The 22,690-nt window shown below is 34.6% G+C and overlaps 1 protein-coding gene across 1 annotated transcript in view; it reads right to left on the bottom strand.

Annotated features, from left to right (window-relative positions):
- Positions 1-22,690, bottom strand: part of DYTN (dystrotelin) — a 46,085-nt gene that overhangs the window by 3,127 nt on the left and 20,268 nt on the right. Inside the window, exons 8-11 of the mRNA XM_016135008.2 lie at positions 22,555-22,666; positions 20,923-21,071; positions 4,785-4,944; positions 2,806-3,316 (exon numbers count right to left, since the gene is read on the bottom strand). Of these exons, the coding sequence (XP_015990494.2) occupies positions 2,806-3,316; positions 4,785-4,944; positions 20,923-21,071; positions 22,555-22,666 (932 nt within the window). The remainder of the gene's footprint in view (positions 1-2,805; positions 3,317-4,784; positions 4,945-20,922; positions 21,072-22,554; positions 22,667-22,690) is intronic.

Below are 22,690 nucleotides of genomic sequence, written 5' to 3'. Positions count from 1 at the left end.
TTTTTTTTTTGTCACCAGAGAAGCAAACAGTGTTAGATACTTTTTCAAATCTAATTCCTTTACTGCAAGTTTGAACAAATTGCTACTGATTTTAAATCCTACATTTGGGAGTGAAAGAGGTTTAAGAACCCTGTCTATGTTATTTCTCTTTTCCACTTAGTTCTCATAATCACTTGAAATCCTATTATCTGAGATCTTAATACTGAATTACCTATTCAGTTAATGCCAACAACTGCCCCCAAACTGACCATCAGGCTTGCTGTTTTGGTCTTATTATGCCTTAAGTAATATAAAGTTCATTTTAATTTCCAAAATGTGTTGACTCCTTAGTAAAGCTCCAATCTAAAAGGGTAGTCAGCTGCTAGGATAATCACAACACTGGGTGAATATGTTGACACTGTCTGAGTACCTCTTAGCGTGTTACAGACAGTTGATCTTTCTAATTTTCCCAACAATTCTCAAAAACAAAAACAAAAACTAAACTAAACTAAGAGTAAAATGATCAGAACTTCCTGCTGTTTTCTGATTCATCCATGATAAATATGGAAATAAAGCTAAGGTAACCAATGCCTTAATTTAATTTTTTTGCCCATCTACATCTTCATCAGTGTGGTTATCAAATTTCTGTCTCTGATTAAATTTGGGGTAATTCTGGTAAGCATGCATAAATTATGCATAAATTATGGAGCATATTTTTATAATACATATTGCCAATGACTAAGTAGAATTTAAATATAGGATCATATTCAATACTAGAATGAATAAGGATATAAGCTTAATAAGAAATATTTGAGGAGTAACAGCATTTAATAAATGCAAATAGAGCCATGAAAGTTAACATAGATCTTATGCCTAAAAGTCTCAAAGAAATAAGACAAATATAAAATAAATAAGACTATAAATTTAAATCTTATCAATTAGCATTTGCTAAATAATCCCAAAATATACAGTAATCTAATAACAAAAAGGCAAAATGTACATCTTCCTGCTAATGTCATAATAACTTTTATATTATGATACATACTTTCTGCAGAAGCATCTCAGTGATTCTATTTAAATTGTAAATAAAAGTAGTGGTAAAATTTTGGGGACTATATATTTTATGTTTTCTGCAAGATTGTATAATGCTAATTGCATCTTTATGCATCATCTGAATTTAGAAATAAACCTTACTTTTTCATGATTTTCCTTGAATGACTTAATGAAAGACCTTGATGAAGTCATTTAAAACATGCGTGAATCTTTTATCTTTAGATATCAAAATGCACACAATGTTGGGATATTTTCTTCCAAATATATGTAGTAGATCTAGCCTATGAGTAATCCGAAATGCGCAAAACAGCCGACTACGTTTGTAATGATCGAGCAAGCATAATATTTTAGAAATCAGCAGCTCATAAGCTCGGTTGGAGAAACAAAAAACAAAAAATAAAAAGGAGATAAAGATAGCAAATACTAAATGAATTTCTAGAATAAAAGCCAAATTTTTACGTGAAATTTTTCTGAAAAGGTCAAATGGATATTGACTTTGCTTTGAACACTTATCATGACTCTACTGATGTTTAGAGGGAAATACAAGAAGTGCAATTTTGTGTCAGCCTAAGAAGTTTTTTGTGTCAGGCACAAGGAGTTCCCATCTTATATTCGTCTCCGGTAGTCTGAACATGCTTCTGGCATCATTGTGGTCTGGCTTTCTCTAATGCAAGAATTATATTAACTCCCACTCCCTTCACAGTAGAGATTTTAAGAATCACCAGATAGTTATCTCATTGATTTGGTTCTACAAAGCTCAATGTATAATTGACATTATGTACACATTTTACAGTTCACCGACTATTATGGGCTGAATTGTGTCTTCCTCCTCGAATTCCTATATTGAAGTCCTAACCCCCAGTACCTCAGAATGTGACTCTCTTTGGAGATACACTCTTAAAAGGGTTAATTAAATTAAAATGAAGTTATATGGGTTGGTCTTAATCCGAAACGAGTAGTGTCTTTATAAGGAGAGGAAATTTGGATAAGAACATGCACAGAAGGAAAATGATGTGAAAACACAAGGAGAAGACAGCATCTACAAGCCAACGAGAGAGGCCTCAGAAGATACCTTGATCTCAGACTTCTAGCCTGAAGGACTGAGAAAGTTTTTATTTGTTCATTGATTTAAGTCACACAGTCTGTGGTACTTTGTTATGGCAGCTCTAGCAAAGTAATACACCAATTCAGAAATATTTTGAGGAGGCTTCCTCCAATGAAGAAACATGTGAGACTGTTATCTTCTGTTTTATCACAAGTCTCAAGATGGTTACTCCAACATGAAAGATCTTAGGCTTTCTTAAAAAGGAAATGAATATAGATACTGTTATATTAAGATAACAAAACACTCTATAAATAAGACAATGTCATTCCAAAACAGAAGAAATAACTGTAGCAAAAAAAGGACTAGAAAAAAGAACCTTCAGAATTTAGCAATGAGTCATAACTTACAAAGAAAGTGATACTACTTATAGCATAGAAAACTTAAGTAGTCTTTAAAAAGAAAGGATTACTCTTACCCCTCCCCCCATTTTAAAATGGCAACATCAGGTTGCCCAGTTACATATTTTAGGTCTACTGATAATAATAATTACAATAACAAAATAGTAAGCATTTATTGAATTCTTATATGTGCCAGGTACTGCACTAAAATCTTCTATGGTTTATCACCTTTAATGTTCACATTAAAGTTTTTGGACTAATGTTATAATATCAAGTATTTTAAAAGGCCTGAATCCCTGGCCATCACTCTCATTATTGTGAAAATCTTACCTGATGACATTTCTAGAGTGAAAGTATCCATAAGTTTCGACAATAATTCTCGCAGGTCCTCTTCCTCCAGCTCATCCTTTTCCTCGTGCATGTTAACTGTCTCTTGCCTTTCCTGAGCGGGTGCCTGAGTAGGGCTGCATATACCAGCAGGGACAATTTGGGAGGTGTCCTGCAGCAGTCCTTCCTGGGAACTGGATGGGGAGCGAAGGGTTTCCTTTGAGGTCTTTGGTGCTTGGCTTTGTGGCTTGATGTTTCGCGTTGAGCTTGGCTGTAAGATGGCCTCTGGTGATTCTGAATTTGGTAGAGCATGCTCTGCCTTTGCGTGAGTTCCACGACTTCTGTCCGTCACAGTGGGGTTAAGAAGAGGTTTCTGTTCAGAGCCATCCTCAGTGACATTCTTGATCTGGGAAGACTCTCCTCCCTTCCAAAACCTTTCAACCTTTCCTTGGTCACCCTTGGAAACCTTATTTTGACAGGAGGAAGATGAAGGGTGGAGGGGCTGCAACATTACCTGGAGAAAGAAAGCTTTATTTATGAAGACATTAACATCTATCTTACTTTTTCATAAACGTATTAAATTTTAATATTGTAATAGGACATTTTATTTCACTAGATTTAATTTAGTAATTTAATTTAATTTATAAAATTAATATTTTACTATTAATTTTATTTTATGCTCTCAATTCAACGTCGACCTAAAGTTGTCTATGGAAATTAAGATAGCTGAGATATTAAACTATCACAGGGAATAATCACAAGGAATTTGGAAAATATTTAGGTTCTAAAATCTCAGGTTATGTTATTCAGACTTGAGTATTTGGCAAACATCTTGAAAAAGAATGAAATGCAAATGTCACAGTAAGGAAAACTGTTAACAATATGTGTTGCCAATTGTAACAGTTGACATTTTGAGCAAAAATTAGAATTTTGGAAACCTTGCATCCACTACCATGAGCTTCATAGCTTTCCAATTCTTAAAAACTTTTCTGGAGAGATTAGCTGTGATATTAATGAATGTGTTGGGGGCAGGGCAAGGAATGGGTTGTGAATAATCAGATGGGCGAGCGTTAGAAAGTTCAGCATAGCTCAAGGAACTTCCAAATGACCAGTGCATGATGTTTCCAAATCATACATGGTATAATATTCACTCAAAAAACCACAATAGAACATTGCATTTTAATGAAACAGAGTGTAAAATAAATATGGGTTCAGATTCAATATTACAAGTATTTTTTAAGAAAAACTTCTATCATATTTTGGTGTAGTAGCAAAGAAGATCTCCAATGATCTGAAATGGTTATTAAAATATTCTCTTTTCAACTATAAAATCTGTGCAAGGCCAGATTTCCTCATATTCTTCAACCAAAACATGCAACAGATTGAATGCTTCAGCAGTTATAAACATTGGCTATCTTTTATTAAGCCAGGTATTAAAGAGATTTGTTAAAAATGAAAAATAACGCCACTCTTCTAAGTTTAAAAAAACATGTAGTTACTGTTTAAAAATGTTACACATATAATAGATTTATTATTTTCATTTTTTAATTAGTCCATAAATTTATTTTTAAATCACTTCTTAGTCTTAATTTTGATTATGGTAAATAGCGATAGATATAACCTACAAAAACTCCTTGGAATCTCCAAAATTTTTTAAGAATGTAAAAAGGATGCTGAGATCAAAAAGTGTAAGAATCAGTGCTGAAAGGAACCAACCACTTTGCCCCAGGCCTAGTGCTTCTAAATGGTACTTTGTTTCTAAATGGTATGGGATACTTCCAATGGCACTAATTTCACAAAGGGGGAGGATATATTCTGGAGGATGAAAGTGGGAGTCAGTTGGGGTATAGAAGGAAAAGGAAAAGGAAAGAGGCTGATCAAAGTGAGGTATGAAGCTTCAGGCTGTAGCCCTCTCTTGGCTAGAGGATTTGTGATCAGACTTCAAGGTGGTCCGGATGGCTGGAGTCTCCCACATTTCGTACCTGTAGATCTTGTCCCATCTGCTGTAGCTTGGTCCAGAGATTATCCTGATTAGCTCTGAGTTCCTGAATCTTTGTTTCAAATCTGCAACTTTTTTCTTCCTGGGAGATATATATGGCTTGCAATTTGTCTCTGTATCGGTTTAACTGTTTTTTTAAGAGCCTGGAAAGAGGACAGGTCTCAGTGGGTTGTAAGGGCAAGAAGCCAGCACACTAATTAGAGCCCTAGCAAGTTGTAAGCCAGGTCCTCTCCGTGGGAGAAGATGCCTGAGAAGCTTGTACCTTGGCTATTATCTAACATCGATCAATTCTATTTTAAACTATATACCATGTACAGCTGCCCTTCATGTCTATTATATACATGATTCCACTAAGAATTTCACTGGCTTTAGAGATGTTTTAGAAAACTCATCCAGCATGTTTTGGATCACTTTTGACAGCACACCTTCACCAGATACTTAAATTTGAATATAAGCTTTATTCATTATCCTTTTGTCATTTAGAATGAAAATGTACGTGTCATGGCTAAACACCTAACATCTGACCATGACCATAAGGAAGAAACAATATGCAATTCATGAATTGTGAGTCTGTTTGGCTTCTCTTCCTAAGTCTCGTTCATTGGTTTAAGAAAGAACAAAGTAGTTAGGGTAATTTTAAAGGCAGATCATGCCACTTCTGTGCTTAAAACCCTCTGACGGTTCCCGTTCTTATTTAGAATAAGCCTAAGTCCTTACAGAGTCAGACAAGGCCTGACAAGATGGCCAAGACCCTCTTTTCCTCTTTGACTTCCTCTCTGCTTTCTGCTCTCTCATTTCCTTTCAACCACACAGAGCACCTGGCAGCTCTTTAAACACGCTGGTCGTGGTCTCCCCTCAGAGTCTGCTCCTGCCTGGAACCCCCCTTTCCTCAGGTTCTTGTTTGGCTCACTCCCTCTCCTTCAAGTCTTTGTTTACTGTCATATTTTTAGTGAGGCCATCCCTGACTGCCTTACTTGAAACTGCAAACCAGGACCCTCAACTTCACCTCCAACATCTCCCATCCCCTTCCTAACTTTGTCTCCATGTCGTTTACCGTGTCTAACTTCTGTATAGTCACATTATATAACATTATATGACATACTATCTGTTTTACTTATTTTACTGATACATTACTTATTCTCTTAATAATTGTTTATTAGCTCTTTATTCTGCCAACTTTTTTTTTTCTCTTTTGCTTGTTAGCATATTCCCAGACCCAGGCCTAAAATAGTCCCTGTTACAGAGTATGTGTACAATTAAAATTAGCTTACTAGAGTACCATCTTATTCTTTGATAAATGCTATTGGCGTATTTATGGAATTTGTAGAAATGGGATATGCAGCAACTTTCCTCAATAGTAGAGCCTTTGAAATATCTAATTGCTATAGATCTTGGAGATATTTTGAAATTTAGTATGGGCTCCCATCTGAGGCAGGCATCTCTAAAAAATAGCTCTCAAACTTCCAGACAGTCACACTCAGGAAATACAGAAGTCTAACTCTAAAATCCTTGGTCATAACTGAAGTTTCAAGCGTATCTTTGTGCTGGGTTTTCAGAAAGGTGTCAGTCAGCCCAGGGAGTTGATATAACAGACAGCAAAGAAACATTCTCAGAAGGCCTCTCTGGACGGTAATCTCTGTACTTCAAATGATGCATTGTTATGACCACTAGTGATACCAGTTTCTCTTTCTCCCATCTTGTCTACCTCCCACCCCCATCTCCTTCCTCCATCCACCATGCTTGGACAGCTAGAAGATAGGTACCCCCATCGTTCCACAATCCAGGTGAAAGTAAGCAAACCTCTATCAGAAGTAGAGTTTCTGGTGAATATAATTTACCAGAATTTCCAGCAACTGGAAGCCCAATACTTTCCAGGCTAATAGCCGCTGTTAACAAATAGTTCAGTTTATTTGAGAAATAATTCCTTTCAAATGATCTGAAATCTGCTTTACCAAACTTAAAAAAAAAAAAAGAAAAAAAAAGAAGTCTTTAAATGTAGTTCTGTTTTCTGGCGTTAAGGAGCCTTGAGCCACCCATGTAGTGGTCCTTCAAATAGAATACGAACCCACTCAAAGAAGGTTAATCAATCACAGAGTACAGAGTAATAAACTGGTAACTAATGAGTGAATGATATGATACTCTTTCTTTTAATGTAGTCTGAGACCGAGTTGCTTTTCAAATAATCAGTTACATGATGTTGGCTGTCAATGAACTTACTGTTAACTATATATCTCAGGGCTTTTTCATACTATTTGTTCTAAACCTGAGATGATAATTGTAGGACTTGCATTTAATCTCTTAAAATTTAGTCTTTATTAATTGCCCCAGTGTTCCAGACTATCACGTATTAGTGATCTGAGGCTGTTGTTCTGCTTATTAGCTATGCCTTTTGATATTATATCACACACATTTGAAAAGCATGCCTTCTACTATTTTATCCAAATTATTGATAAAAACAATTATGCAGACAAGAACAAGAATAAATCTTTCACATAGATTTTATTCATTAATCAGCCTTATGCTTTGGTATACATTGTGTTGATAAATACCTTACAGGTATTGGGTTGACGTACATAGTGGGAAGGAATTATATAAAAGTGAATAACTTTGTTTAAAAAAATTTGCTTGAAATAATTATTTTCAGAATCATTTTAAAGAATAAAATTTCAAAATTTTCTTTTTATTTCTACATTTTAGGTTTTAAAATTGCCTGTTTACTGCTAGGCTACTTTACTTATTTTATCTAATTTTGTTTTCTTATGTCATGAAAATGATTAAAATTGCTTTTAACATTGAAATTACTAAACTACTAAACTAATCTTTCATACATTTATATTACAAAGCACATCTCATCATATGTTTGTGTGTGTGTGTATACATATCTATGAAATTTATTGAAGAACTATAAAACACCAAACATTGTGCCTGAAAACAAAGGTCTTCCCTCAGGGGGAGCTTCTAACTGAGGAGCCAGGAATTCTGTCTTCTAAAGAAATGACAATAGGAGACAGGACTTCAAGGAATAATTAGTCCCTTGAGACACAATAAGAAGTTAGTAGACAGTTTCCAACAAACCTAATAAACTTGGTATAAAGTTAAATGCTGTAGGAGGAAATATACTGATTTCTTTAGAAGCAGGCAAATCATACATACAAGATGCACAGAGAATCAGTACTTCACTGAAAATGCTTAACCAAATTTCAAGGAATAAAATCGAGCAATCGAAACTCAAAACTTAATATAATTAGCCAGGTAATTTTTGTTATGCTTAACTACTCAAATAGAGCCAAAGTCCTCCTTTAACCTTCATATTGAAATCATAGGGTTTCTCTGTTTAAGGAATGTCTTTTAAATTAAAAAAAAAAGTGAGCATAGTAAAATCTTTATAGAGAATTTTTCTATAAAAGCAAAGGGAAATGATATCTATTTGTCTCTGCTGTCAGTATCTGTACACACACATGGTTCCTACCTTCTTTCTCGATGGAGAGCATTAATGGATTCACGAGTCCGCCACAGTTCATTCCTAATGCTGACTATGGTCTAGAGAAGCAAGAAATAAAGAAGTTTTTGGATTTAGGTTTGAATTTAACCCACGTTTCTAAAAAGTCATCATAAGAACATGATAATGAATTTTTTAAAAAAATACAATCTATTTCTAAAAATGACTAGTTTTGGGGCTTATGTTTACACACAATGATGTAGATGTTCACATGCTCAAAGTATAGTCACATAACCTAATTTTTCCATAATAGTTTTTTAAAAGATATTTAAACACAACAAAGAGTTTTAGGTTTTAAAAAGAAGCTACAATAGTCTTTTGCCCAAGTTAGCTTGCTGCCCAGAACATCTCCTTCCCTAAAGGCATCTATAAAAGCAGCTGGGTCACTTTGCTTCTCTTAGCCCAGGGAATCTTTCACTTCTACCTCCTGACCTCTATGTAGTTCCTTGTCTTTTCATTGATTCCTTAGAGTCATCACTTCTCTTTGGATTCACCAAGTCTTTTGAATTAATAATGGTCAGCCCAGGTCTCCTTTAGGGTTTTCCCATTTGTCTCTCACATCACACTCTGCTCCCTGAACTGCAAACCAAGTGCAAGTCTTTACCAGAGCCAGCCTGGCCCAGACTTCTGGAGCACCATTTACCAATCTTTGGTTCTCACACATCTGGATGGGAGATTGGATTTCATTATTCTGCATTTATAAGCAGCTGTGGCTACATTCCATGGCTTTCTCCCTTCACTGAAAAAGATCTGAATAGGAGCTGGCTACCTTGGGAAACTTTATCCACAAGAAGAGCCTAAAGGAGGAAGAGGAAAGAACAGGAAGAGGAAACTAAGCTACAGACTTGAAGTTACAGTCTCTGGCTGGTGCACACTCTTTATGGGCCTTCTGAGTGATCTGTGCCTGTCTGCCTCTTCATTCAAATAGTCAAACAGCTTTCACATGCCTAGCATAGCCCTTGAATCAGTGAACTTTATATTACTAATATCAATGTTATCATATGCCACACATTGTTCTGAAATTGAGAAGCATATCAGGCTAGCACATATGGACCTATCATGGTCTATTCATAGAATAGACCATGGTATATTTAGTCATTCACAACTGAAGGACATTAAGCTGTTTCCCATTTTTTCAAAATTATAGGCAATATTGCAGTGAACAGTGAACCAAGCTGTACATGTCTCTTTGCATATATATGTACAAGGCTCTCAGGTTTTAAGTTTAATAGATACTAGTCATTTGCCCTCATATTTAAAGATGTATGTACATAGAATAAGGCTTGTAAAGGTCTACTCCAAACAGATTACCTCTGGGGAACTAGGGACTGGACCTGGGCTGGGAATTATGGCTGAAAAGAACTTTACCTCCATGTATTATATTTTATCTGTTTATAAGGCAAATAGATTCAGGTCTTAGTTGTATAATTAAACATATTTTTTAAAAAATCAAAGAAAGAAATGTACTACATACAAAGAATAGATTGTAGCAACTTTAGAAATAAAAGAGATGAGAGGGAGTATAAGGAAAATGAAATAAAGAGGCAAAAACCAAAACAGCAAAACCGCTCTTAAATTTCTTTCCTCAGAATAAATATATGTTAAAGGGAAAAAAACATTCTGTGTTGTGAAAATGGCTTTTCTGCCTCTTTTATTTGAAGCAGGGAATAGAGCAGCATTTTCATTTGTCTGCACACATGTAGTTCTAGCTCTCCGCAGAGTGCTCCAATCAGAGGAGATTCTTATGTGACGAGGGGTGTGTGAGTGGCTTCATTTACACGAGCCGATGATGAAAGCACACACAGACCTGAGAACAACACACAGGCAGCTGCATGGGCTGCTCGTCTTTGGGTGGTCTCAAGACTCACTCTCCACTCACACTATCATCTCCCTTTGATGATTGAAAAACATTGCAGATGATCCTATTTTAAAGACCTTCCTTAGGATCAGACTGTACTGATTACAATAATTGAGGGAAAGCCTACAAGCGAAGTTATACATGAGAGGACAAACAACTGTTTGAAAACATGATAAAGTTTTTACAGAGGTACACTAAAAACAAACAAACAAACAAAAAAAAAACAAGAAGCGTTTCAAATTCTTCTTATGAAAAAATTTCATTAGGATTTCTTAAAAGTTTCTTCCCTCATCTTATTTTTTTCACCTTCCTTTCTCATTTCTTTCTTTTAAATTTCTTGAACATTTTCCTTATGTGTGGATAAGCTAATATTCCCCCTTTCTTCCTGCTTTTTAATAACATCAAATCTATATATACGAGTGGCCAAGTTAAAAGCCTGTGGACAGAAAAAGGTTTTTGCCTGTAAGTTATATTAAGAAGTTTTGGGTAGAGACTTTATATTTATGGACACTGGAGTAATTTAAAAATATCAAAGTTGAATGCAAAATGGGCAGAAGACCTGAATAACTATTTCTCCAAAAAGGAGATACAGATGGCTAATAGACATATGAAAAAATGCTCAAGATCACTAATCACCAGAGAAATGCATATTAAAACCACAATGAGATATTACCTCACACTTGTTAGAATGGCTATCACCAATGAGTCAAAAAACAAGTGTTGGCGAGGATGTGGAAAAAAGGGAGCTCTTGTACATTGTTGGTGGGATTGCGAATTCGTACAGCTGCTATGGAAAACAGCCTAGAGGTTCTTAAAAAAATTAAAAATGGAACTACCTTTTGAACAAGCAATTGCATTTCTGGGTATTTGTCCAAAGGAAACCAAAACAATAATTTGCAAAGATCTATGCACCACTATGTTCACAACTGCTATTCACAATAGCCAAGATATGGCAGCAACCTAAATCTTTATTTAAATTTTATAAAGGTTCCAGTGTCTTAGGGTTTTACTCTTGAATTCTAGCAGTTGTTAAAAAAAAATAGTTCTTAAGTTAGATAAATTATGTCAAAGACAAGAAAAGGTGAAAAATGACTGTAACCATCAAAACTTAAATGCTAAAAACTGACAATGATAGTATTAATTGGGGGGGGGGGAGCCACAACTATTTTAACTCATATGTTGAAGTTCTAAATTTTTTTAAAAAGAGACAATTAAATTGAAAGTGTATTTAAAGAATAATGTGCTACAAACGAGTACAGCTTTTATTTATAGCAATGCCAGGAATGTTTACTATCAGAGACTCTATTAATGAAATATTTCCCATAAGGGATAAGATGAGATAATTTCAATTGATGCTTAAAAGGGATTTAAGATGAATAAATTCAACATCATTATTGATTGCATACCAAAAAATCTGTAAAAGAACTAGGAAAAGAAAATGACTTCCCTCACATTAAAAAGAATCTCAAAGCAACAACAAATAGCATAATATTTAATGGAGAAACACTAGAGAAATGTCCCCCATTAAACCTAATTTAAGTAAAAATAAGCCACCCCATTATCTCTTGCATTATTCAGTATTGTTCTGAAAGATCTGTAGTCTTTCTGGAATAAAGACATGAAACAGAAATGAGAGGTTCAAATATTGTAAAGAAAGAGCCAAAAATACATTTTTTCCCTAGACTGCTTAATTGTCTATCTAGAAGCTAGAGATTCAAACTAAACCGATATTTGAAATTATTAAGAGTTCAGAAAGGTTCTCTTTACAAGATAACTATTCAAAAATCCATAACCTTTTAATATGCTATCATTGATAATAATAAAAAAATACGATGGGAAAGGTCTTTATTCACAACAGCAATAACAACAAACATAAGATACACAGGGTACCCTCAGTAAAAACCATGTAGAATGATAGGAAGTAAGCTTATCTTGGAACTCTGACAAGACCCAGCATGCTCTGGATGCTTGGGGGCATCTAGAACAAAGATAGCAGTTTAAACTAGTACAAAGGATTGAGAGGTCATTGATAAAAAAGAAAAATCTATCTACCTATCTGTCTATCTATCTATCTATCTGTCTGTCTGTCTGTCTGTCTGTCTACCTACCTACCTACCTACCATCATCTATCTATCATTTATATAGAGAGATATATATCTTACAACTGAATAGCAAAAAACCTAAACAACCTGATTAAAAAATGAGTTGATGATCTGAATAAACATTTTTCCCAAGAAGACATAACACATGACTAGCAGGTGTATGAAAACGTGTTCAATATCACTTCATGAGGGAAATACAAATCAAAACCACAATGAGATGTCCTCTCACACCTGACAGAATGGCTATCATCAAAAAGACAAGAAATAACAAATGTTGGTGAGGATGTGGAGAAAAGGGAAGCCTCACACACTGTGGGAATGTAAACTGGTGCAGCAACTATGGAACAGAGTGTGGAGGTTCCTCATAAAATTAAAAAATCGAACTACTGCATGATCCAGCAATTCCACTTCTGAGTACTTATCTGAAGGAAACAAAAACACTAACTTGAAAAAAATATATTCACCTCAAGTCGATTGCAGCATTATTACAATAGCCGAGACATGGAAGCAACCTAAGTGTCCATCGATGGATATATGGACAAAGAAAATGTGGTATATATACACACGTATATACATATATTATCTGTATACACACATAATGGAATATTATTCAGCCGGAAGACAGAAGGAAATCTTACCATTTGGGTGGAACTTGAGGACATTATGTTAAGTGAAATAAATCAGAAAAAGACAAATACTGTATGATTTCATTTATGTGTGGGATAGAAAACAAAAACATGGAACTCATAGATACAGAGAACAGATTGCTGGTTGCCAGAGGTGCAGGGTTGGGAGGAGGTAGGTAAAATGAGTAAAGGGGGGTCAAAAGAAATAAACTTTCAATTAAAAAATAAGTACATATTTGGGGGATGTTATATATAGCATGGTGACTATAGTTAGTAATACTGTACTGTATATTTGAAAGTTACTAAGAGAGTACATCCTAAAAGTTCTCATCAAAAGGAAAAAATTATTATTAACTGTGTGGTGATGAATGTTAGTTAGACTTATTATGGTATTTTGCAATCTACATATATTGAATTATTGTACACCTGAAACTAATATAATGTAATATGTCGATTATACCTCGATAGAAAAAAAAACAAACAAAAAAAGGAACTATCAACATTGGACTACTTTTTAAACGATGTGAAAGATCATAAGGAAATGCAGTCTGAATAGAAAAAAATAAAAAGAGAAAACTTGTTCTATATTATGTTAATAGGTATCGTAAAGATAAAATAATTCAAATAATATTTATATGTAAAAATAAGATTAAAAACAATCAAGCTGAATAGATAGCAGTAAAAGCCAGTCTAAAATGGCAAACATTTTAGTATATACTAAAGAAACCACTACACAGAAATAAAAAAAGAAAAAAACTTATTTAAGGTTAGAGAAAATTGGCTTTTAGGTGAAAAGTGGGAGTAGGGGGAATTCCGTGACTTCCTATCATGCATCAAAATAAAAGGTAGATTTAAATGTTAAATGTCAAAAATAATCAAACTATGTTAAAACACATTCACCTAAAGAGTCATTTAATCTCTCAATTGAGAAAAATTTCCAAGCATAAAACTGTGAAAATATTCAGAAAGGAAAAGATTGATAGTGTTTTTATAAGAATTGAAAACGCCTATACAGCAAGTCACATTATATTTAAGACTAAAAGAAAATAACTATAAAGACAGGTTTCTGATAGTTAAATTTGAAGTTAAAATATATTAATAAATCAAACTGATGCATCAGCAAAAATGAGTAGAGAACATCGACAGAAGAGAAAATACAATTGCCTTCTAAACTATGTGGGGGAAAATGAAGTTTCATTTTACTCTTCGTCAGAGAAATTGAAATTAAGGCAAATGTAAGATATTATGCTCATAAAATTAACAAAATTTAGAATACGATAATAGTCAATATTAGGAAGGATCAAATGAGATCTTTACTCGAATTCCCTGTGAGTGTAACTTGGTATACCCATTCTAAACAGCAATTTTATAATAAATATAAAAAGTTTTAAGATGTTCCCATTTCCCATGTAGTGATTCCACTTTAAGAAACATATTCTAATGAAACATATTCTAATGAATTAGAAACATATTCTAATGAAACTGTTATTTAACAGTTCACATGTACAAAGAACAAAGTATAAGGATTTCAACAATGAATTTTAAATTATAGCAGAAATTAGAAATAACCCAAATATCCAACAGAGAAGGGGTTAAATAATGTTAAGTTCATTTAAATAAAAATTATACAACTAGTGAGATGTTTTTGAAGAATTGTAATGGCAATGGAAAATGCTCACAGTGTAACTTACTCTGATAAAGGATTAGATAATCAATAAATTTTGCAGTATAATATAAACTATATTTTAAAATGTGAGCAGGAAAAGAAGTACATCAAAATATTAACAGTGGTTATATATAGGCTAATTATAATTTAAAATTTTTTGTTCATTGCTCTTTTTCTGACTTTTCCAAGTTTTCCATAATAAATATGTAGTACTTTATGACTGAAGATAAAAAGTTATTTTAAAAAATATGTTCCTAGATTTTTCCTTGATCATATTAACATCTTGAAAATATTCTCCAACCTGCCATCATGACAAAATGGTCCAGGGTAGTCATGCCTTAATAACAGTTCCTTTCCCTTGAAGGGGACTCACCTGGTGATGGGGGCTGCTGTCATCAGTTTGCTGAGCCTGGGATATCTTTCGAGATATTCGTTTAGAGGCCTCTGCAGCTGCTGTTTCCACTGGTCTGACTGGATTCATGTACATTGGTACTTTAGAGCTATTGTACTGAATGGCGAGCCTGTTATAAAATAGGGATTTTTGTTTTTGAGAAGTTGTAATAATTTTTGATGAACAGGTATGATATTGAGGAGAGTCTTTTTAGAAAATGTTAAACCAGATACTAAATTTACTATCCAAAAAATAGCAATAAATTAGCACGACTTTTTTTCTGCGCTCTTTTTCCAACTACTTGGTTGATGGAGAGCCAATTAGCCAATACGGAAAATGAAAATTCCATCACCTCCCTTCTTGACAATCTAGAAATGAGAAGGCAAAGAAATTCAGGGATGACAGCAGAAAATTCCCCAGGTCATCTTGTCCAGGTCAACTACTAGGGGTTCCAAGCATAGGTGTGTGTTTATTATGTCATACCTGAAAGGACAAAGAATATAGCAGACTAGTTTAAAGTCAGGTATGTTCCATTTAATATAATTCCATTTAGTTTCCTAAAAAATTGTTTAAAGTATCTTGCCATCTTGAGTTATTGCAGATAAAAAAAAAGATTTTTAGAGAAAGCAGAGAACGCCCTGCTCACAGAGACTTCATGTCTAATAAACAGACGATTATATAATCATTTTTGACATAATGTGATTATTTCTACAGAATGCAATGAGAGTACAGGGAAAGAAGTAATTATTCTGTAGTAAATTTAATTATGTGTTTAAGGGGTGGGCATTTTAGGGTAAAGTAACAGAGTAACCCGTAACTTTGTCACACATCTTCAGAATGATACACTCTATTCCTATCCCATCTGAGATCATTTTGATACCTTGGGGCTGTTTGACACCATTTTCTGTATTCATACAAATATTTACAAACATCAAAATACACACTGAATTTGTTTTGAAACAAAAATGGCATCATTCCATACACATTATTCCGCTACTTACCCCTTTCTCTTAATGTATGATGATGAATGCCCTCTAGTGTAATACATTGGTGCTAAAATTTGTTCTTAAGTAGATTCATTATGTTCTGTTGTATGTCTGTATTATATATGTTCTACCATTTACCTACTATGTAGTGGTGCTTTTATTTCTGTAAGATAGAGTTCCAAAAATGGATTAAGGGCCAAATCTTGTGTTTATTTTTATGTTGAACAGACACTACTCTTCCAAAGCCTTTCCCTCCACAAGTGCACCTAGATTGAATCCCCTCCTGACTCCCGAATGGCATTGCTCTGATAATTCTCCCTTCTTGCACTAAATTGTCAAGTTTTCTCTCTACAAATTTATTCTCTTAAGTATAATAACATGCTATTAGTTTTTCCATCATAACAAAATATTCTCTTTAGTCACTCTACCACCTGGACTATCTCTTCACTCCCTGTACAGTAAAAGTGCCTGAAAAAAATTATTACTTAGTATCTTCAATTCCCCATCTCTCATTCTCTTTCAAACTGCCTCTAGAATAATTTTATTTTCTACTACCACTGTCCTATAGTGCTCCTTTTGAGGTCAGGAATTATTTCCTCATTGCTAAATCCAAAGGTCAATTCTTACTGACCTAGCAGCAGTGTTTGACACAGGAGACCATGCCCTTCTTGGAACACCTTCTTTACCTGTCTTCTAGGATTCCTCATTTTCTTGTTTTCCTCCCACCTCATTCATCAGTCTTTCTCAGTATCCCTGGCTGGTTTTTCTTCTTCTTTCCAACATTGTAATGTGAAATATCACAGGGCCTATTCCTCAATTCTCCTTTCTTCTCTACGCTCTCTCTCTTTGGTGATCTCGTACAATCGCATAGCTTTAAAAGACATCTATATCAACAACTTCCAAATTTGTATTTCCAGTGGACCTTTTCCCACATTCCAGACGTGAATAGCCAGCTGCCTACTCAACATCTCCATGTGGTTGCCTAAGAGACATCTCAATCTAAGCATGTCTTCCTTCACAACACTGTATCCCTTTAGTCTGCCCCATATTGGGCACTAGCAACTTTGTACTTCTTCACCACGTCCATATAGTTTAGTATTGATATAAGAATTGACCCATGGATCTGAGGCTGAGAATATAAATTCTATTAATTGGTAAATGAGGAAAATTACAATGGGACAAAGTTGGTATTTTATTTAAGTGGAAAAAAGAGTAACTGGCTATTCATTTGAAAGAAAGCAAAGCTAGACATTTGTTAAAATAAATTTCAAATGAATTGAAAATTTAAATTGAAATAAAAATAGAAGCATTAGAAGAAAATTTAGAAAAACAGTTCGCATAACCTTACTTTTATTTTTCGCCCCCTTTAGTACGTTCCTGATGTCTTCCCCTTCATTCTGTTCAGCCACCCTGGCCTCCTTGCTGTTCTTTGGACTTGCCAAGCTTACTTTTGCTTCGAGCAGTCTGTCTCTTCAACTTACAGTATGTTTTTCTCAGATACAAGTGTGCGTTGCTCCCTCAGATCCTGCAGGGCTTTGTTCAAATGCCACCTCTCACTGAGACCACCCTATTTATGACTAGCCTTCTTGCACTTAGGAACACCGGACACCATTTCAGAACTATGTTTGGGGCCAAGTGTGATCATAAAATCACAAACAAAAAACAGAAGTGTAGAAAACATGGCACAAAATAGACTGGGAAAGCGCACGTGTTTGCAGTATGAGAGCTGAAACAAGGAAGAGCATCTCTCCATTCATTCTCAGCTGGGCATCGGGCAACTCAAATTTTTTTGCCGCTCTGTGCATGTCTGCAAATGACCAAAACAGCACTTTGTGAGTAGTGCTTTTTGAGGTTACAAATATATTTTTGTGAGTAGGTGACTTCATAAATATGGAATAAATAACGAGGATCAATCGTATTAATTTTTAGAGCATGTATATTCTTATGCTAGTGCTTTGGTATGTTTCTCCCTTTGTTCAGGTTTTATTTTCTGTAGTCAGTGAAACATTAGTTTTCTTTATATAAGTCTTGTATCTTTTTTCTTTAGCTTTTTTATTCCTAGTTTCTGTTTAAAATAAATTTTATAGATGTTGTAAATAGAATTTGAATAAAATTTCTAATTGACTATTGCTTGTACATAAAGAGCTATTGCTTTATGCATATGTATTTTATTTTCTACTTAAAGCCTATTAATTCTAGCAGTATCTAATAGAGTTACATTCTTGGGGATTCCTAATCATATTAGCTGTGAATGAAAGTAATTTTGTCTGTTCTTTTCTACCGCTTTAATTTTCTTTTTTATTATGTTAGCGAGAACTTCCCAAAATATTTAATAATAGTTGTGGCATTTGGCACCTAGCATTTAATTATGTTTTTGTAAGTGAAAACATTCTCGTTGTAAACCATTGTAAGTAAAGAAAGTGAATTCGCGTCAAAAGGGGAGAGGCTTATTACCATGAATAATATTTGCTGAATCAATGAATGAATTTAATATTATCATTTGGCAAAATCATTAATCTCTTAGAATATGGCCAGTACTAATGTGACAATTGATATCAAAGATGTGTTTTTGCCTGTTGTCACATTGTAAAATGGCAATATTCCATATTCAGTTCTCCTTCATCAGCAACTAATCAGAAATTCTGAACTTATAAATATCTAGGCTAAACTTGAAATTTTTTCATTAAGAATTTTACTTTGGGGAACAACTCTATTGTACTCAGCTGGACAGAATATATCATTTTGACATTTAAAGAACCTCGAGCTTTACATAGAGCTTGCAATTCACTTTCCTCCTCTTATCTCCCCAAATACTGCTCTGGAAGCAGAAAGAACAGGTTATCCCTATTATCAGGTAAAAAAAACTGAGTCACACGCATAGTTGGCTGAGGACAAGGTTTCTGTGTCTCTCTGTCTCAGGCTCAAACGTCTTCTTCCCAGACCGTGTAATTACTCCTGTGACTTTCTTTCATGCTTCCTTCTAAAAGAGCTCTTGATGCACCTTATCTATCCATCCCTTCATCATGCATCCATCAATTTCATTATTCAGTTAGTCATTCAACAAACACTTATTGAGCATTTATCACATTCAGACATTATTATAGATTCCAGAAATATAACTGAAAACAATATATAAGGTTCCTCTCCACCCACCACCATGGAGCTTACATTATAGCAAAAAAACCCAAAACAAAACAAAACATAATAATAAAAGTAACATATATATGATGTCAGAGGCTGATGAAGTGCTTTAATGAAAAATAAAGCAAGGGAGGAGGACTGAGAGTGCCGGAGTGGAGAGTGGCTGCAATGTAAAGTGGATGGTCAGGAAAGGCCGTAAGGATGAGATGACATTTGAGCAAAGACCTTTTGTAGATATTTAGGAGGTGGAGTCAAGCCATTCAGAGGAGTAGTCTAGGGGTACCAAGTCTTTAAAGTAAAGGTTTAAGTATTAAGTGAAGGGTATCTGGCTTCGTTTAATACTTAAGCGAAGAGAAATGTGAATAAGAGTATGTGTTCATGTTCTAACTATGAGAATGTAGGAATTTAAACAAGACCTCAAATATTCAATACACCTGGATGACTAATCAACATATTTTATTGTTACTCTGCTAGGGAAAGATGAAAGAAATGGCTTGAAGAAGATAAAGGAGTTAGAACATGATATTTTTACTTTTATATTTAAATTCAAATTCTTTGTGCTTTATTAAAGAAATACATCAAGATGATATCCAAGATCTTTAACTTTTAGGATATATTGATAACAACCTGATAGGTAAAATTGACATAGGCATAATGAAAGGAATCTAATTGCAAAGTTAATATGTGCTTTTTCCTTTAAAGAGTCATAAAAATATATTTAAAACATACCAAATTATAAAGTGACAAAATGACCACAAAATAGAATCTGGGATTGAGATGGAAATATGCTGGTGTATATCTGACAAAAAATTAGAGAATTACAAGAGAAATTAATAAATAAACTGATTTAAATTGATCTCTTCTTTGACTCCCAGTAGATAAAAATAGAAATAAAGGAATAATTCTGGTATTTTGTCCTCTCCAAATGTTTGATGATTAGAAAGCCAATGAAACAATATCTCTTTCCTTTATGTTCTGCAGTTTTAAATTATGAAGAAATGGTTATTTCAAAAATTAAGATGACTTTTGACATGACATCAGATATGTGACGGGTGGCCTCACATATCCATGATGGTGGGGTACACTTGGGATGACTCTCTGGAGCACAATTTCGTATTCTGAATTATGAGAATTAACAAAATTTACAACTTATGACCCAAGATTTTACTTGAGTAAATTTATCTTTATAAAATGTTACAAATATAGGAAGATACATGTCTAGGCATGTTCACAATAGAATTTGGGGGGTAAAAAATTTGAAAATAATAAATGTGTTAAGGGATTATTTGTGAATTATGACACTTGCTTATAAAGATAAGAGTGAGGCCATTAAAACGGACATTTTGGAAACAAATGGCATGAGAAATGGTCTCCATTTAATATAGGTGAAAAGAAGAATGAAAAATTGTACCTATAGCATAATTCCTGTTTTGGAATACTAAAATGGGACTAGTATTAATTAATTTTTGAATGATGGGATACTGAGTGTCTTTCCTTTTTTTTTTTAAATGAAGTATTAATTCTGAGTTAGGCTTTGAAAGGAAATCAACAAAGCGTTCAAATGTAAAATGAAGTTATTCAAATACTCTAATATTAAAAATCTTCTGTGTCTGTCCGATGCCTTTAGTTGAAATAATTCTAAAAGGTTGGATGAACCCCTTGAAGGCACGTCACCTCTTGCTTCACTTTAAAATTAAAGGTCATTTCTGCAGGGGAAAAGCATCTTAATCCCTCCCGCCTTCCCCTCCTCTTGCCTTCTTTAGGATCATCAGCATTGTGAAAGCTGCTGCCTATCCTTTTTACCCAGGCCCTGGGCCATTACTCTACAGGACTATCACTCAACGACACTCACCTGGCCCGTGCGTGGTCAGCCATGTCCTTCGGGTTCACCTGTTTCAGAAGCCACTGTCTTCTCGCAGCTTCTTTCCTTCTGGAGCGCCCTTGGAGCAGGTTGTTTCTAAGGGTCCTGAGGAGGACTTCTGTGTTCTCCTTTGCTGACATCTGCTGGAATGGCCATTACCAAGGGTGTCAGATCAGTTTCAACAGGTCTTCTTTCTTTATTTGGACGGACTGGCCACCACGAATGTTTCTAAAATTATTTCTTTTATGTTTACATTCTCAGAAAAATCACTTTACTTCCTTACTACCCAAATTTCTTCACATTTTCTCTGTCCACATGTACACATAGCGTAAGTTTTTCAACTAAATACCCATCAAGTTCCATAATAACTATTCTTCCTTAAAGCAACCCAGTAATGTAAGATTTTAAAAGTAGAAGGGGAGAGGAATGAGTGCTAAGTCCTTGGTTGCTAACACTTAAGTTGCGGATTCCTTAGAGAATCAGGTGACCCCCATGGATTTATCTTCAGAAAAATGCTCTTACATTTAATTCTGTGTAATTTCAGTGGATTCACAGATCTTCTGAAATTCACCCATGAACTCCACATTAAGAACCTCTGCCAAAGGAACAAAGAACGACTGAGACGTTTTACTAAAAGATTTTCAGCACTTGAAGTCTAACGTGTAATAACAAAGTGACCACATGGTGTCAGTGTAAGACCGATAAGCCCTTTTTCTCCCCGGGCTTTTTGACTAGAAACCGGAAGCTGACAGGCCAGTGAACCTGAGGATCAGGGTTGATAAAGTTTAGCGAAGCAATGCCTGCTGAGAACTACTGGGCAAGAATCAGGCACTTGCCTCTTGCGGACCATTCATGCTAAAGGGAAGAACGAGGGAAAACTGTCCTTGGTACAGCTAGTTAATCAACATCTGTTGTGGCATTTGAGGCTGATGTCATCTGTATGGAGACACTGATTATCACATAGATACTTTGTGATGAGAAGAAAGTGTTCTTTCTAGAAAATTGTACATATTCTATGTTTAAGATTTACTATCCCATTTCTCTTTCTTTTTAGAAAGATCTAAATTCTCCTGCTGAGTATTTAAATTTTTCTTAAGAAAAAAAAAAAAACATTTGAAAGGCAGCTGCAAAGTCTTAGTTTTACACTCTTCCAGTCAAAACTGAAATAGTAATCTTTATTATTTTCTCTAGAGAAAGAGTACTTGAAGTTTAGGATTCTTGCAAAGACATATTTTAAAAAAAGAAAACTTCTCCCCAAATGGACTAGCAACCAGAAGACTTGTTGCTTCATTTTTATGAAAACAGAGTCTTTTCTTTTTAACCCGTATCCAATTCCAAAGCTTCACCCCTCTCATACCTAAGATATTCTCTAGTACACAGTATGGGATCGATGGCTTCAGACTGGACTCTGGACTTTTCTTGTCTCCAAAATGTTTTACACTATAAAGGCAACATATTTATATTGAGAGATATTTAAAGTTGACCTTGCCACTTTCTTAGTGTTAAATATTATAATGTATGGAAGGAGCGGAATCTGTACTTTTACTGGAGGGAAAGTGTTTAAAAACTCCTGTAGCTGATACTGAGATGATTCGATAGTTTGGATGTCAGATTAAATGTTACCTGGATGCAGTGCTCAATCACAGTATGAGACTTCTGGTGGGATTTGCTGTGAAGACCAGATAAGAAACACACCTGGCAGATGTCAAAGTTGAGACACTTCAGACAGCGGTATCTGCCAATAAAAATGGAAGTGAGG

Source organism: Rousettus aegyptiacus, unplaced genomic scaffold (genome assembly GCF_014176215.1).
Source record: "Rousettus aegyptiacus isolate mRouAeg1 unplaced genomic scaffold, mRouAeg1.p scaffold_m13_p_2, whole genome shotgun sequence".
NCBI classification, from domain to species: Eukaryota; Metazoa; Chordata; class Mammalia; order Chiroptera; family Pteropodidae; genus Rousettus; species Rousettus aegyptiacus.
This window is presented reverse-complemented; position numbering and strand designations above follow the sequence as displayed.